This window comes from Chelonia mydas, chromosome 17 (assembly GCF_015237465.2).
Source record: "Chelonia mydas isolate rCheMyd1 chromosome 17, rCheMyd1.pri.v2, whole genome shotgun sequence".
Classification (NCBI taxonomy): domain Eukaryota; kingdom Metazoa; phylum Chordata; order Testudines; family Cheloniidae; genus Chelonia; species Chelonia mydas.
The window spans coordinates 2,691,730-2,708,236 of record NC_051257.2 but is presented as its reverse complement, the minus strand read 5'-3'; the positions used below and the strand labels follow the sequence as shown (position 1 = coordinate 2,708,236).

The window sequence follows — 16,507 nt, the reverse complement described above, 5'->3', positions numbered from 1 at the left end:
GAAGCACCAGGTGTGGGCTGTAGTTTGCCCACCTCTGTTCTAGATTAATCTGTATGAGAGATTTTCACCACTGTCTTTTGATATTGGACATCTCAGATCTGTGATGACATTCAAGAGCAGTTTGAAATAGCCCTTTTCAGCTTGGCTTTTAATAATTCTTGGCCCTTATCTATTACTTTTCATCTTCAAAGCTCCTTAAAAAATCCTTTCAACTTTCCCTATGAATAGATACATATTGTGTATATTATAGGTATGGAAACTGAGATAAAGAGAAATAAAGTGACTGTCACAGTTCAGGGCAACTTCACCTGTATTCCTCCTCCATGGTCCATTGCTGGCACCCACTCCTGGCTCCTTAGCTGTCATCTCTCTTGGGCAGAGAGCACCCACCCTCCAACAAGGGCTCTGATAGGAGTCAGCCCTTCAAATCCCACAAAGGGGATTTTCTGTGGCTACAAGTTCATAACAGCTTTAGCTCAGCACTAGCACTTCTGTGAATAGGTCAGTCTTTCCTTTATATGGCTTGGGCCTTTGATCTTCTGATTCTGAGAACAAATAATCAGCACCCAGTGGGTCTCTCTCTGGGCGTAACTTCAAAAGGCTAGGTTTGTTGCATAACTGGAAGTGAAAATTTGCATTCATCTCCTCCTCCTAGAGATTCCCCAGGCAAACCACTCAACACTTTGTCTAAAGTCCATTCTTGTCTGCCAAATTGTTTAATATAGTCCTTTGATCATCCAGTCCCACAATAATACAGAAATCATTAATTTAATATAAAGGTCACCAAAGATACTTAAACTCAATAAGGTTTTTCACAGATCAGATGGGAGTCACCGGCAGAGCTGGGGTAGAAGTCAGGATCTGGGATGCCAAGATCTCTTTGCTCGTTTGACCATTTGATCTGTGTGTGTGAGAATTTTTTTTTGTTTAATACTGTAAGAGTGAGTCTGAACAGCCCCATATAAACCTTGTTTAAATATAGCCTGTGCAAATCTTTGTAAAACTGGACAGTTTAATTCTTGTTCCTTTGCTCTCTTTCAGGGAGATGCTGGATCTTCTCATGTCTGAATGTGATGCGTCTTCCTGTCATGAAGAAGTTTAACATTGAAGAGTTTGAGTTTAGCCAAGCATATCTATTCTACTGGGATAAGGTACAGTAGTGCTGGCCATAGACTCTTCTTGGGGGACGTTTTACCCATGCAAGCACTGGCAGTCTGATTTCCCTCTATCCAGACGTTCAGGCTTTTCCTAAGGTGCCAAGGAGAAACACTGAAAGCAGTCTTCGGGAGTCCTTTCCAAGCACAATTTTTAGATGTGGGTGGGGAGCAAGTGCTCCTTGATTGAGGAGAAAATGGTGGGGGGTTTTAAATTTGTTCGGAAGAGTAGCATTTTTTGTTTCAAGATGCCAAAGTCCTCTGAAGGATCTGTGTAGGAGGCTTGATAGGAACAACGCTGTTTTCCACTAAAGCTGCCTCATTCTTGTCCCTGTGAGACACTGCTGGAAGCTAATTCACTTGTTTGTTTCCAACAGTGGCTGTATAAGAGCAGCTAGCCCTAATAACTAAGGGTACAACTAACTACCCGCCAGACTGGCAGGTAGTTGTCGATCTATCGGGGATCGATTTATTGTGTCTAGTGTAGACACGATAAAACTATCCCTGATCACTCTGCCATCGACTCCTGTACTTCACCATGGCGAGAGGCTGAAGTGGAGTCGACGGGGGAGGTGTCATCCGTCCCCCTCCCCCTCCCTCCGCCTCCTGTGAGATTTGCAAAGAAGTGCATGCACCCAGGAATGAAGTAACAGATGGCATGTTAGAAGCAAAGATTAAGTTACGCTATCTGTCCTGTTCCAGATTGAACGCTGCTACTATTTTTTAAATGCCTTTGTGGAAACGGCTCAGAAAAACAAGCCTGTAGAAGACAGGCTGACGCAGTTCCTGCTTTCCAACCCCACCAATGATGGAGGACAGTGGGATATGCTGGTTAATATTGTTGGTAAGACAAATGGTGACTGGAAGGGCTTCCTGAAACTCTACTCTTTCCTGAAAGATCAGGAGTGAAGTAACTGATGTTTACAGCCGTGTAGTATTTTTATACTGCTAGCCCAATGTCCTACAGGCATCATAGATTGTACAGTGCTGCACACTAGACTACTTTAATGAGTAGTATTTATTTGTAGCTCCACTAATCACAGCAATCTAGTGATAGTAAAGGACAAATAATCCATTTAAGATAGTGACAGAATTCCCACACAACTCACTTGACGTACGTCTGTCATTACGTAACACTAAGTGGTTCTCTTGCTTGATAGACTGAAACAACTTGCATAAAGGCTGCCAATGCTAAACCAATTTAGGTTAGAGGTACTAATCAGAGTAACAAATAAGACCCCAAACTGACAGATTAACAGAACTTCCCTGTGTTGTGTTGGTTTCTCCATGCTGCAGCCTTCCTCCCTCTCCTTTTCAAAACCTAGTTTGGAATTAATGCAACTCCTCCTAAGTGACCAGAGGAGCTAGCAAACAGGAACAGCTAGTGGCAGGGGAAGCATGAGCGGGGGGCTAGATACACCGAACATTCTTTAAACTTAAAGCCAAAACCGCCCCCTGATAAAAATAAAACATCAACAAAGGAATGAGCTGCAGGAGTAAGAAGAGAATGCAGGCAGAAGTCCAGTAACAGAATGTCGGCTATCCAGTTTATTGCACTGATGCAGTATGTGTGATTCCCTGCCCTATGGGCAGGTGGCATATGTGTGCATTTGGTGCAAGGAGCTCCTGGCCCTCAGACCATGTACGGGTTTTGGAGACCAGAGTGGCTGAACTGGAGGAGCAAACAGGCAGAGGTACACAGATGAGACTTTCCAGGACACAATAGAACGGTACAACCCCATGTCTGGCAGCCTCTGTGCTGTTGAGGAGGATGAAAGTCTCAGGGAAGGAGAACATCCAACTGGAGCAGAGGGAAACAATGCCATAGTTGGGACCCTCATTCCAGATGTCATGGTATCCTCTTGCATTGAGGATACCTCTCCAGGGGAGTGAACGCCAGTTATTAGGAAGAGACAGGTAATAGAGTAATATATGATTCAATGATTAGACACCTATATTGCTGGGTTTGCGATGACCAGGAGAACCTCATGGTGACTTGCTTGCCTGGTGCGAAGGTTGCAGATCTCTTGAGGCATCTAGATAGACTTATGTGTAGTGCTGGGGAGGAGCTGGTGGTCATGGTACATGTAGGTACCAATGACACAGGGAAAGATTGGAGAGGGGTCCTGGAGGCCAAATTTAGGCTGTTAGGTAAGACTGAAGTCCAGGACCTCCATTGTAGCATTCTCTGAAATGCTTCCAGTTCCATGTGCAGGGCCAGTTAGACAGGCAAAACTGCAGGGTCTCAATGCATGGATGAGACAATGGTGTAGGGAGGAGGGGTTTAGATTTATTAGGAACTGGGAAAACTTTTGGGAAAGGGGGAGCCTCTACAGGCTCCACCTAAACCAAAATGGAACCAGATTGCTGGCACTTACCATTAAAAAGGTTGTAGAGCAGCTTTTAAACTAAGGGCTGAGGAAAAGCCAACAGGTGCAGAGGAGCAAGTGGTTTGGACAGACACGTCCCTTCAGGGAGGGTCTATTAATGGAGATTCTCTGTCCTAGGAAAGGATGGAAGATTATAAAATACGGGTAGGATCTGATGGAAAAACAGTCAAATGAAAGTCCCATTGAATTACATCATGTAATGGCAGACAGCTAAAAAGTGACAAGTTTTTAAAGTGCTTATATTCAAATGCTAGAAGTCTAAATAATAAGATGGGTGAACTAGACTGCCTCATGTAAAATGAAGATATGGATATAATAGGCATCACAGAAACTTGGTGGAATGAGGATAATCAATGGGACACAGTAATACCAGAGTACAAAATCAATCTGAAGGATTTAACAGATTGTACTGATGGAGTGGCACTATATGTGAAAGCATAGAATCAAATGAAGTAAAAATTTAAGAGTACTACACCAAACTGTACCACAGAATCTCTATGGATAGTAATTCCATGCTCTAATAATAATTGTATAGCAGTAGGGATATATTACCAACCACCTGACCAGGATGGTGCTAGTGACTCTGAAATGCTCAGGGAGATTAGAGAGGCTCTAAAAATAAAAAACTCCATGGGGGATTTCAACTATCCCCATATTGGCTGACTGTGTACATGTCACCTCAGGACGGGATGCAGAAATAGTTTCTTGACTCCTTAATGACTGCTTCGCAGAGCAGCTAGTCCTGGAACCCACAAGAGGAGAGGCAATTCTTGATTTAGTCCTAAGTGGGGCACAGGATCTGTTCCAAGAGGTGACTATAGCTGGATCCCTCTGTAATAGTGACCATAATATAATTCAATTTAACATCCCTGTGGCGGGGAAAACACCCCAGCAGCCTGACGCTCTAGCATTTAATTTCAGAAAGGGGGAACTACACAAATGAGGAGGTTAAACAGAAATTAAAGGGTACAGCGCATAGAGTGAAATCCCTGCAAGCTGCATGGAAATTTTTTAAAGACTCCATAATAGAGGCTCAACTTAAATGTATACCCCAAATTAAAAAAACCTAGTATTATAAGCACTAAGAACCATGTCTTGAGTCCAAGATTAACTTGCTTTTATATGCTTTCCTTTAGTTTTGCCATAGTTGAGGTGGCAATTTGTCCCCCTTAAACCTGACTGCAATAAACCACAAATGTGATCTACTTAAAAGCATTGGGCTAACCTCTGTCATTACCTCCCTTCTTATGGCTTTGACTACCTAAAATCAGGGAGTGGAATCCGACTAAACCAGTTTTAACTTTCTTTAGAATATAAACACTGGCTGTAGAAACCACAGGTGGGAACAAATTTATGCACTTAATTATTCACTAATCTAGTAGTTCAACTCTTAATACTTGAAGCATACCCAGAAACTTATGACAGTCTTCCTGCAAGCATCGTGCCAACATTTAATGGAGAGTCAAGGGGGGGGGATGAGTTCTTGTATGTGGATTAAAACAGAAATCACATGTGGGTATTCATATCCTCACTGTTTTCCATCTCCAATTTACTTAAACTTCTACTCCACTACCCAAAAGGGAACTCATCCCAGGTTCTAGGCACCCTCAACAAGATACTTGTTGTTAAACAGACTCTGTATTCAGACTCAATTGTTAAGAAACAACATAAATGGGGCAACAAACATTAAACTCCCCAGTGTCCCTCTCCCTATGAAATACAAGGTGTGCAGCATGCCCCAAAGGTTAACAAAGGTGGGCTGTTATGCTCAAAGGAAGAAGTGAGTGCCAAAGCCATGGGGCCCCATTGCAGAATGCTGGGCTAACAGCCCCCCCTCTCTCATAACAGATTTGCTCAACATTCACTGGTAAAAAGGTCTAACAGTTGTCCCTATACACTCACCCTGAACTCTGAGTTCTCGCCTTATTGTGCACTGCCTGTGGTAGGATCAGGCCAAATGGGGCCTCAGCCACACCCACGCAGCTTGCTGGTCTCCTGATTATGAGAACGGGTAACTCAGTGAGTGGTAATAATCCAGAGAAATGGAATTGCCTTCACTGATACCTGTGCATAATGTTACTGGTGCACAAGGTAAGAACCCATATTGGCTGTCAGAGCCCAGGATGTTTGTAGGGCTAGCAGGAAAAATGTTCTTGCAAGCTAAGCAAATGGGATATGGAATGAGACAAAATGACTGGAACGCCACTGTGTCAACTTTACAAGGCTGCTGCTCAGGGTAGGGCTGTTCTTTAAGCGAAAAATTTACCAAGATATAGTTGAATTCACATAGGTGGATTCAGAGGTTGCTTGACGTCATGTGGACTATGCACTGGTGTAATAAGCTTGTAGGGTAATGAGTGCTTAAAATCAGCACAAACTGCACAAAAGGATTTTGTTTTCTGGAATGTTGTAACTGCCTTTACCTGCCCTTTCTTGCCTAATTGTCTTGCAAAGGCTTACTGCAGAAAGGAGACTGTTTCTTAGACTGTATGCTGCATGTCCAGGGACTATTTACCTTTGTTCCAGCACCTAGAACTGTGGAGTTTGAGTGCTACCACAATATAAATATTAATTAACCTAACTGTTACTACTCTATTAGCAACTACAAAGCTACATCTCATGGCTTTGAGGATAAAGCACTTTTTCTGTTGCCCTGGAGAAGGGAAGGTTTGGAAGTTCTTCACTTCGCCTTAAGACCAAATACATGGTATAGCACATAAGAGGTTGATATATTTTTAGTGAACTGGGTTGGTAGCTTAATCTAAGAAGAGTCAAATTCCTGGTGAAAGAGCTTCTTAAATAACATTAATTAGTTGAGGAGAAATAAGTTTACAAATGGCAGATTGTCATGTCTGATCACTGAAGGACTCTATCTTTATGGGGAACTGAGCTGAACTTATACTTAACAAAGACCGAGGAAGACTCAGACAAAACATAACCTTTGGCGGCTTCTTTCTTTTATAAGAAACCTCTGCCACAGACAATCTTCATAGAAACCAGGTGAGTTAAGGCTTCCCATGGGTATGAGCAGAGTCAACACTGGCCATATAGAAAGATTGTCAATCGGACAAGGTGGGTGAGTGAATATCTTTTATTCGACCAGCTTCAGTAGGTGAGAGAGACAAGCTTCTCAGCCCACAAAGCTCTTCTTCAGGTCTGGGAAAGATACTGAGTGTCGCAGCTAAATACAAGGTGGAACATCCATTTAGCTGTGATGCTGGGAGTATCTTTCCCAGACCTGAAGAAGAGCTCTGTATGGCTTGGAAGCTTCTCTCTCACCAACAGAAGCTGGTCCAGTAAGATTTCTCCTACCTTGTCTCTCTAATATCCTGGGACTGACACAGCTACAATTACACTGCATACAAGATTATCAATTGATCATATTTGTCAACTTTTTCTTTCTAGAAAAACATGGTGTTATCCCCAAGAAGAATTTCCCTGAATCTCACACCACAGAGGCCTCCAGAAGGATGAATGAGATTTTGAATCATAAGGTAAAGGATCTGAAATTGTGCTAAAACTCAGTGGTTAGACCGATGGGAAGAAACCATAAGCTCCAGATGTTCCTGACTAGTTTCCTTAAATTTTCTTTATTGATCAAAGCATTAAAAGCCAGTCTGGGTACTTCCTTGCTTCTGTGCAAACACTGCATTTGAAAGGGTTAAAAGGCAAAGGAGGAATGGCCCTAAAATGCTGGGAAAGAGAGAGGAAGTGGTGCATGAATAGCTGCTACTAGCAGGGTTTTAAACTCTTGATTTCAAACAGTAGCTTGAAAATGTCCTCTGTGGCACTTTTTACAATGGTCATTATTTCTCTAACTCCCAAAGGAAAAATTCTACCTATGTGGCTGGCAGAAGATTTTTCTGTAAACTTCGTGTATCCAGGGAGAGCTAGTTTTCCACTGTGCCATCCACCAAGAGATCAAGGCTCTCATGATGCCAAGTATGGTGGCTAAGATTTACAAGTATGGATTTTAAAAATACAGAGCTTAGGATAGAACCAAAACCAGCTTGCATAGGAAAAGCATCCAGTGCCATGTGAAATACTGAAGTGACTGACCAAGGAAGAAAGCAGGTTTAGGCAATCAGACATGGATCTGAATCCATTGTTTCAAAAAAATGAAATGGCAATCAAAGATTTCCACTGAAAGCTTTGTTTTGGCAATTTACGAGCATGTGATCAAGGGACAACAATCCCCAGAAATCTATAGAGATGAGCTGGTAAATAAAATAGGCATGGTGAAATTAAACCAGAGGTTTAATGGTGTTGCTTGGGGCTGCCATGTTCCAGTCTTCAGCTTGAATCCTGGCAAACCAACCAGCCTGAAAGGTTGGTTTTAGATTGTTCTAAAATTTAATATAAAGAACCAACTCTTAATAGTAGTATCAATAGGGATTTTTTTCTGTAAACAAACCTTTTGTGATGGATGCTTAATAGAGATCTATAAAGCAAATCTTGACTTCCTAACATGTACAGGCTTTGCAAATCTATACTTTTTGTGGTCCTAGTAGTGATAAAATGGCCTTTTCTTTTTAAACAGATGAGGGAGTACTGTCTGCGGCTAAGAAACATGGTAGCAAGTGGGTCAACTAAGGAAGAACTCACTGCTGCAAAGGACACTATGATAGAGGAGGTAATATACATATATAACCTGATTCTGTCCATAGCAGAAGCAAGCTGCTACAGATGAAGTAATTCTGGCTTACTTTTGTTCTAGAACTATCTGCAAAGTACAAAACAAACCCCTTCTATTGTACAAAAATCAGGGTGACCCCAGATGGCCACGTACTGTCTGAAGTGTTACTAAGTGACTTTTTTATGTTTTAGTAATGTTTTCTTGCATAAACTGTTCTTTACATTTTTGGGTTACCATTGCATTTAAACACTTGGGTGAGTTGTGGAGCTAGGACACTTTACACCAGCTGAGGATTTCCTCTTCCAGGTGTAGTTAACAGACTCTAAACCCCAGCATTTTTGCTCTCAAGAGACCAAAATAATATGTACAGCCTGGCCTAACTAGCAAGGGCTAGAAGAACTGGAAACTATGTTCTGTATACCCACTGTAAACTTAGTTGTGCAGCACAAGTGGTGTTGCAGAAATTCCCCATGAGAGCAGAAAAGAATAACGAAAGTTCAGCTTCTCGGGCGTTAGCATGTGGAAAAAACTTTGTGCTAAATATGCAGCATTGCAATCACTTTCCCAATTAAGAAAACGAGTTGCTTTTTCTTAAAGGTTGACTATCCAAGTACCTCTCTGTATGAATTTACAGCTTCTCACATGTGCAAATTAGTTTTAAAGTAGGTTGCATTGTCTGGTTCTCACCCCTCCACAGTTTAAAGGTTAGCACTTTGCGCTGCTGTATGGTTGGCTTAAATGCAAGAGATGCCATACCCTATTTTCATCTTATTCGGTTCTCTAAGTTTGGTTTTTTTTTCAAATAGCCAACAGTAATGGATTAGAAGCAGCAAACTTATTGCCCATAGTATGTTAAGACTGGTGTATATGGCCATGTGTATTTCTAAAAAAAGATACACTTCTGTATTCTCTACTTACAGAAGTTTATGGATATACCTCTGTCAGAAGTGTCTGATGGTACAGGCCCACTGGGTCATCTTGTGCCAGCTCTTTTGGAGAAGATTTACAGATGTAAATCTCCTTTTCCTTCCCCTCCCTTCAGCAAACTTCTCAAAAGCTTCCTGTTAAATTATTCTTTTCTGTGCCTTGTGTAAATGATAGCTCCTGGGTCCCTCTCTGGTAGTAATTGCTGCAATTCATGCACAAATCCACAGCTTCACTATCCCCAGTTCTAAAGTTAGAATAAGAAATGTGGTGATAGCAAAACTGGCACTATGTTCTTAACACATTTGTATGTTAAAACAAAACCCTTTATATTCCATCAAACATGCCCTGCTAGGGGCCAAATGACCTCTTACCTTACTGATTCTACCCTTCAGTACATTGCAAATTACCTTTTTGTAGTTTAATATTAACATGATTCCCCTCTTTAGGCTTTGCATGCAGACATCCACTGGAGGGCTTAATTGCAGCGTTAACCTGAAGCCTCCTGGGATGGCTTGGTTAATTCAGAGAAGGCAGAGACCTAGAGTTCACTGCAGATTTACATTTTTCATTTGCTTTGTTTAGAATCTCCTAGTTTCCAGCATTAGAAACTGGAAGCAAAGCTCATTAATGGCGCACTAATTTCTGTCGGAATCTGGAGAGTTGTTGCATGTGGTTTTTTTAAAAAAAGCTGTTTCTTCCTCTGAGTTAGCCCCTGTTCTTCCTGTTGCAACACTACTGGTTCACTACCATTTAAGTGGATTTCCTCTTGGGAAATGTTGTAATTAGCATTGCCTGCTGTCATACTCTAAACCTGCAGAAGCGTTTAGCAGTTTTAAAGGTGGACTATATTGTCTTGCTTCACTTGTTCAGATGCATTTCTCTATACACTAGAGTTCAAGTTTTGTGCCTGGCAAACCGGATTTATTCACCGTTCATCTCCACTGAGTTCATTTGCAAATTTCTATGACTCAATTTCCTTATTGTGGGCACCAATCCTTTATCTGAAGCTGAGCAGTTGCATAGTCTTCGGGTGAATACTGAATCTCTTGTGTTCCAGTAGATACATGCCCCTTATCAAAGCAGCACGTGGGAGGTCACAAGTTCAGGTCACTGGATTTTATTTGAATTTTTCTGGCTTCAGTATGTTCTTTTTGTGGACTCTACTTTATCAGCAGTGGCCCTTCTCCTCCCTGCCTGTTTTCGTTTAAAACAAAAAGCCACTGTGTCCTTACATTACCCTGGTTAGCTGTCACCAGAGTGATAGAAAGCTCTGTTTAGTTGAAACAAGTGTCCCCTGGGTATTGAAAGAGGAAGCTTTGGAGATACTGAGGGGTGGCCTATGGTGAGTGTGGTGGTAAACAAGCCAAGGAGACCATTTCAGGCAAGGTTGCTCTTGCTGACTCGAGACTTTCGTCTCCATCACTTTTCCTTCCTGTGGTTGGAACCAATTTGCCTGTTTGTTTCCTTAGGCATTCTCCATTGACCTGTTTTTATTTCTGTAATTTGATGTAGAAACGGGCCCATCTGAGGTAAATGGGGATGTCCACTGGCAATTGTTACCTTTGTGCAAACTTAATCTGTGTGAGAATCAATCATTTTGTAGGAGGCCAGGGATTTAAATTTGTTCTTTAAAACCTTTATTGGAAACATGTTGTATAAAAACTAAACAAGTGGGAATTTCTCCAATAAAAACTTGAGCCGATGCCCTTGTTTCCACTTAACTGATTTCTTCTGTTTTCCTTATTAGATTATAAGTTCTTCAGGGCAGGAAAAAAGTTGAGCACTTCTGTAGTCAGATAATAGAGGACCACCACTAGCCTGGCCTCTTAAAGAGAAGTTCATGTAAAGGGATACAGTCCACCTGAAATCTAGCCAAAGATCCTTATGCATTTATTAATTTTTATTAGATTGTCAGCTATCAAGGACTATGTATTTCAACCAAGGATGTCACAAAGTCACCAGACAGAGCCCTTCAGTAAAATTATACTTAACCCTAAATATAGGTATTGTTAAACATATTAAAACAGAGAAGAAGATTATTCTGGGATTTCCAAAGAGCAGAAATCCAAATCATCTCGCAGAAGGAAAAGTGATTAATGGAGGTGTACCATCAGAATGAAAACATTTCTGTGCATGTATGCTAGGAGAACGGATTATGGCGTCCATAAGACACGACATACGTTGTTAGAGCCCTTTCCCAAACAATATTTGTATATGCTACCTGGGAGGGAGGGGCCTTCTGAAAAGTCGCAGCTGGCCTGGCAACTTTTTCTGTCTCAAACTGTCCTTATTGTGGTCTTCAACTGTAACCGCTTTTGGTTCCATTGCACAGTCTAAACACAGCTTCTATCTAGGGGAAGGTTTCACTGCACTTTGATGCAGTTGCTAGGGTTAAGGATTGGGCAGTGTTTCAGCTGAGCCATATGTTTTTATTTCACTGCTACTATAGTCATACAGCTGGGAATTGAATATATTAGTGCCTGAGAAAAATCACAAAAAGCTTGAGCAGGAACCTGTGGTGTTTCTAGCATGGTGAGGAAGCGCAGGATTTTGTGGACTTTAATTTGATGTTAGGTGGTGGTGCAGAACATGGGTTCTTAGTACCGGATGGGGGAAACTGACCAGCATAGGGTTATTCAGATGTCTTAAATATAAACATTAAGGGGCTGATTCTGCAGTTGGTCCCCATGTGAAGATATCAATTGACTAATGGCAGTTCTATCGCTGGCCCAGTTGCAGAATTTTGGTGCTTAATTGACAGAAGGCTTGGGTGAATTTTCATGCCATATCGGCTTTCCTGTGCAGGTATTCAGAATAGTGAGCAGCTGTTTGGGGAACCCTCCTGAGACCTTCTCCTGGGAATTCCGAGATAAGGAGAAGAACTACCACAAGATTGGCCCTGTGACACCACTGCAGTTCTACCAGGAACACATCAAACCCCTCTTCAACATGGAAGACAAGGTTGGAGAATACAACCAACGCCTGCTGTATCTGGATCCCCTTTTAATGCTAAACGTATAGTACGGTGTGCTGTTGCTGAAGTAGGGTTTTTTACACAGCCTCACACATTCCCCATAGCAAGCGAGCAATTGAGTCAGTTAGCCTTGAATTTATTTCCCCTTCTTCCTTACGGCATAGATGTCCCTTTTTGTATTTGCACTGCGCCCCTCATTTGGTTTTGTGTGAATTTGGATGAGTGTTTTATGGATTAACTTACTTGAATCATGTTTTCATGCTGCTGTAAGATCTCGAGTGGCTTAGCCAGGGGGGCCTTGATGATAAAATATTAATTGGAATAGAATGATGTTCCTTTGCAGCACTTAAGGATATGTAGACCAGCTTAGAGCATGTCTTCTGTTGCATTCAATAAACCTCTGTTCCAGCTGAAGCTGTCCTCACTTGCATGGGATGGTCAGCTAGCTAGAGCAGAACTAATTTGATATACCAAGAGTTACTTCTTTCTTTGAGGCTTCAATTGATTTGTAATTTAACTAGTGACTTCTTATTCATGGCAGATTTGTCTAGTGAATGATCCTCGACCCCAGAACCAGTACAACAAGCTATACACAGTAGCATACCTGGGCAACGTGGTGGGAGGAAGAAAAACACTCTACAACAACCAGCCTGTTGATCTGTTGAAGAAGATAGCTGCAGCTTCCATTAAAGATGGCGAGGTTTGTGTCTTCCAATCAGTGGCACTTTTTTCCCCTCTTTCATGGTATGAGTCTATCTTGGGATGTGGCCTAGGCATGACTACTTTCTCCTATTTTTAGGCTGTGTGGTTTGGCTGCGATGTTGGAAAATACTTCTATAGCAAGCTGGGCATCATGGACCTGAATGTGTAAGTGCAGGAAATTAAAACAATTGTTTTCTGGGCTCTCTTCATGGCAATCCAGCTACAAATTGAAAATGCTACGGTGACAAATGTTGTCCAAAAAATGTTTCCAATTTTTTTTACCCAAAATGAGTGAGACAAGTGTGCATTTGGACCTCTATTCCTGTTAAATCCCCCTTTTTTGGCTGTAAATTAAAATGCTGATACTCTGAAAATGTACTCAGTTGCTAATTCACTTGTGAAATTTTAATGTAAAATATTCTTAGCTGAAGAGAGAGGGACTTAGATGCAGTATATCCCAGCTGTGCCTCTTGCAAGGCAAAAAGGAAGGGTTTGTAGCACCCCTCTAAATGTGGTTATTCCACAGCCCATCCCTTGAGCTTGTGTAGTTACTTGAATTCCCTAGTACTTGGCGAACGGCATTCCAAAACGGGCCCGCTTAGTATTTATTCTAACTTGAGATTTGAAAAGAAGCTACATGTATGTCAGAGCCCTGTGCAATAAATCATTGGACATAAAATTTTACTGATTCCTCCTTCTGTGTTCACCTCCTTTGTATGGCTTACTTGTAGGTTCGATCATGAGCTGGTGTTCGGTGTCTCCGTCAAGAACATGAACAAAGCAGAACGATTAATCTTTGGAGAATCAATGATGACCCATGCCATGGTCCTCACTGCCTTCACGGAGAAGGTAAGATTTCCTCCACAAGCACTTGTGCTGTTTGCACAGATGTATTTGAACTCTCCTGCAGTTTTATATGCTCAGGGTTCGTTCACAAGGTACATGTTCTGCTAAAGGGCAGCATGTGCAGGACATCACACCTGCGCATGATACCTACGATGTCTTATTTGCCTGTGTCGCATGTTGGTAAATTACTATTTTTAGTTTCTCCAAACAAGTGGACAATCCTGGACAACAAGGCAGTGGCTTATTTTTTGTGCCCAGAAATTCTGAGAAGGGCAAAGAAACTTGGCTTGTTTTCTAGGAATTTAAAACATACGTTGGCTGGCTTTAAATGGCATGTGAATTCTGATTTCTCCTACTGACCAGGGAATCAAAGGTGATAGCACATCCCCCTCCACAGCACACTGCTAAATCTAGACTAGGTCTAGCACCAAGCATTGTACTACTTTAAAACCTGCTAGAACACCCTGTAGGAGGCACTCAAATAACTAACAATCCCTCACTTAGAAGCACATAACTTCTGTGACACACCCACTAATGAGAGAGAAGAATCGAAACCCCAAGACAGCAGTACAGCTCTTAGCACTTTTCACTGCCAACAGCTGTACTGCATGCTAATGAACCAGAGAAATGTCATCTGGGAGATGCATGTGAACCTCAATGTCTTTGGATACCTGAAAGTGGTCATAATTTTCAGCTTTCATTTGTGTTCTGGAAAAATTGAGATTTCCCCCTACATCAGAACACAGTCCAAGTTTAAGAGTTCTTTGAAAAAGTAATCTCTTCCAGACCAAGATTACTTGGTCTGAGAAGTAAGTGCTTACATATTAATGAAAACTTTCCCAGAGAGTCAGGACTTTGTGCAAGGGTGTGACATGGGATTGTTGAGTCATCAGGTTTTCTCAGAACTACTTTTCAAAATTCAATAGTATTCTACATACTGGTCTTCTACAATTTACACACACGCTTTTCAGGTGTCCGGTTACAGAACTAATCCTGTGTGAAGATTAGGATTAAAGGATATTCTATTGACTTCCGAAATTTAGAGCTTTAAAATGATTTATACATTTTTAGTTGTTCGAAATTCTTACACAAACTTCACATTGATTACAGGTTTATATCTGTGTACAGTAACCTTATAAAGGAACGTAAAGTGACTCATGCTGCAATCTGGTTTCTTTTCACACAACTTTTTTTTGGAACAGCAAAAGCTTTATATAAGTAGAAATTCCTTCCTCACATTCTGCTTCCTTGATTTGCAGCTCATATTTTTGACCCTCTGAGGGTTTGTGTATCAGAGTTTAACTTTTGCATACCAAATCTGGCTATTGGAATCAATGCATGGGCTCTGTTATACTGTCACCTAAATCCAGAATTTTGACAAATGTAAGGAAGATCTGCTAAACAGAAAAAACATTCCCATACATAGACTATATATACTTTGAGTCTTGAAGAATGTGAGAAATGGATGTCTTAAAGGAAGTGATGGTGCTTTAACTCTAGAGGATGTCCAGAATTTGAAGGCCTTTTTCTTACTAAAATAATAGCTAGGTTGTGTTTTGTTTGAACGTGTTGTCTTATGTAAACCTTGACTTTAATCTAAAGGAGCTTTCAAAGGTAGTTGTAAATCCATCAAAGCATTGGTGGTTTTTTACCTGTTTTGTAAAACAGTTTTGATTGCAATGGGATTTTCCTCAATGTTACAATGTAATTTATTTGCAAAAGAGGCACATTTAATCCATGCCAGTATTTCTAAACCATTCTATAACCTTTTGTTCAATTTACTTGTCAAAGTGCTTGAGTGGACTCATCTTAGTGCTTTTGATACATCTCTTGAGTATCTCATTTTAAGGACTCTTGTCTTCCTTTAAAGTGTGTTTTCCCAACCTCATCCCAAAACTGTAAAACTTCAGTGTAGTAACTACAGTAATACAGATGTGGGTATTAAAGGGAGGTAAGGGGCAGATTTTTTCCAAAGACCAGAGTTAACTCTGCATTATCATGAAAATCACAGAAGAGGGCAGAATACCAAAAGAAAGGGAGAGAAATGAATACATAGTTCTTCATGGGAGCTGCTATGGGGAAGCCTATGGATTAAGGATCTTATTTAGTAAGCACATGGGGGTTATCATCTCAGTGCTTCCGTGTGCTGCTTGATGTGAAAACAGACTAGATTTTTTTTCCAGAATGTGGAATATATGCTAGAGTGCTAACGAAGCTTGGAATGGAATGCAATCTTGACTACACTAGAGAACTGCTCTTTGTGCTTAAACTGGTTCAAGGACAAACAGTTCAGCGTTCCGCACTTGCCTTAATGAGTGTTTCGTTTTTCCCCTTCTCTCAAGCCATGCCCTAACTGTTTCAGTTGCGATGACCCCCAGTTACCTATACGCTAGTTCCAGAATGCACTGCTTCTGAGCTGAACCAGGGAGATTTCACCACTGCACTGTGGGGCACTAGGGAGGTCTAGCAGAAATGTTTCAGCTAGTTTGAGTCCACATTGGCACTAAACTGGTTCAGTTTGAACTGAATAAGCTTTAACTGATCATTAAACATTATGAAAGCCAGTGTGGATTCAGACTAGCTGAAACAGATCAGCTAGGCCTCATAGTGACCCACATTTGAGATTGTGTGGTGGTCTACAGCCTTTCTTGGGGGCCTTAACTGGCTTCCATTTTTTAATATCAACCAGGCAATGGTTCCCCATGAAGGCTGTGAAAGTCTACTTTGAGGAGGCTAAAAAAAGTGTGGTGAAATAGCTAATAGGCACCCATCTGGAAGAGTGTCTCGAGGGAGACTGAAGCTGAGTCATGTGGTGTGTGTGTGTGATGGGGAAGCCTCCACTGAAAGGTTAAGTGTGGCTATCGGGTAGAAAAAGCCC

The 16,507-nt window shown here is 41.4% G+C and overlaps 1 protein-coding gene across 2 annotated transcripts in view; it reads left to right on the top strand.

Annotated features, from left to right (window-relative positions):
• The window catches only part of BLMH (bleomycin hydrolase), a 31,251-nt gene that overhangs the window by 2,850 nt on the left and 11,894 nt on the right, over window positions 1–16,507 (top strand). For both annotated transcript variants that reach the window (XM_037880583.2, XM_037880582.2), the window contains exons 3-10: window positions 1,042–1,151; window positions 1,857–1,998; window positions 6,950–7,038; window positions 8,085–8,177; window positions 11,913–12,068; window positions 12,623–12,781; window positions 12,881–12,948; window positions 13,515–13,632. In XM_037880583.2, the coding sequence (XP_037736511.1) occupies window positions 1,042–1,151; window positions 1,857–1,998; window positions 6,950–7,038; window positions 8,085–8,177; window positions 11,913–12,068; window positions 12,623–12,781; window positions 12,881–12,948; window positions 13,515–13,632 (935 nt within the window). The remainder of the gene's footprint in view (window positions 1–1,041; window positions 1,152–1,856; window positions 1,999–6,949; window positions 7,039–8,084; window positions 8,178–11,912; window positions 12,069–12,622; window positions 12,782–12,880; window positions 12,949–13,514; window positions 13,633–16,507) is intronic.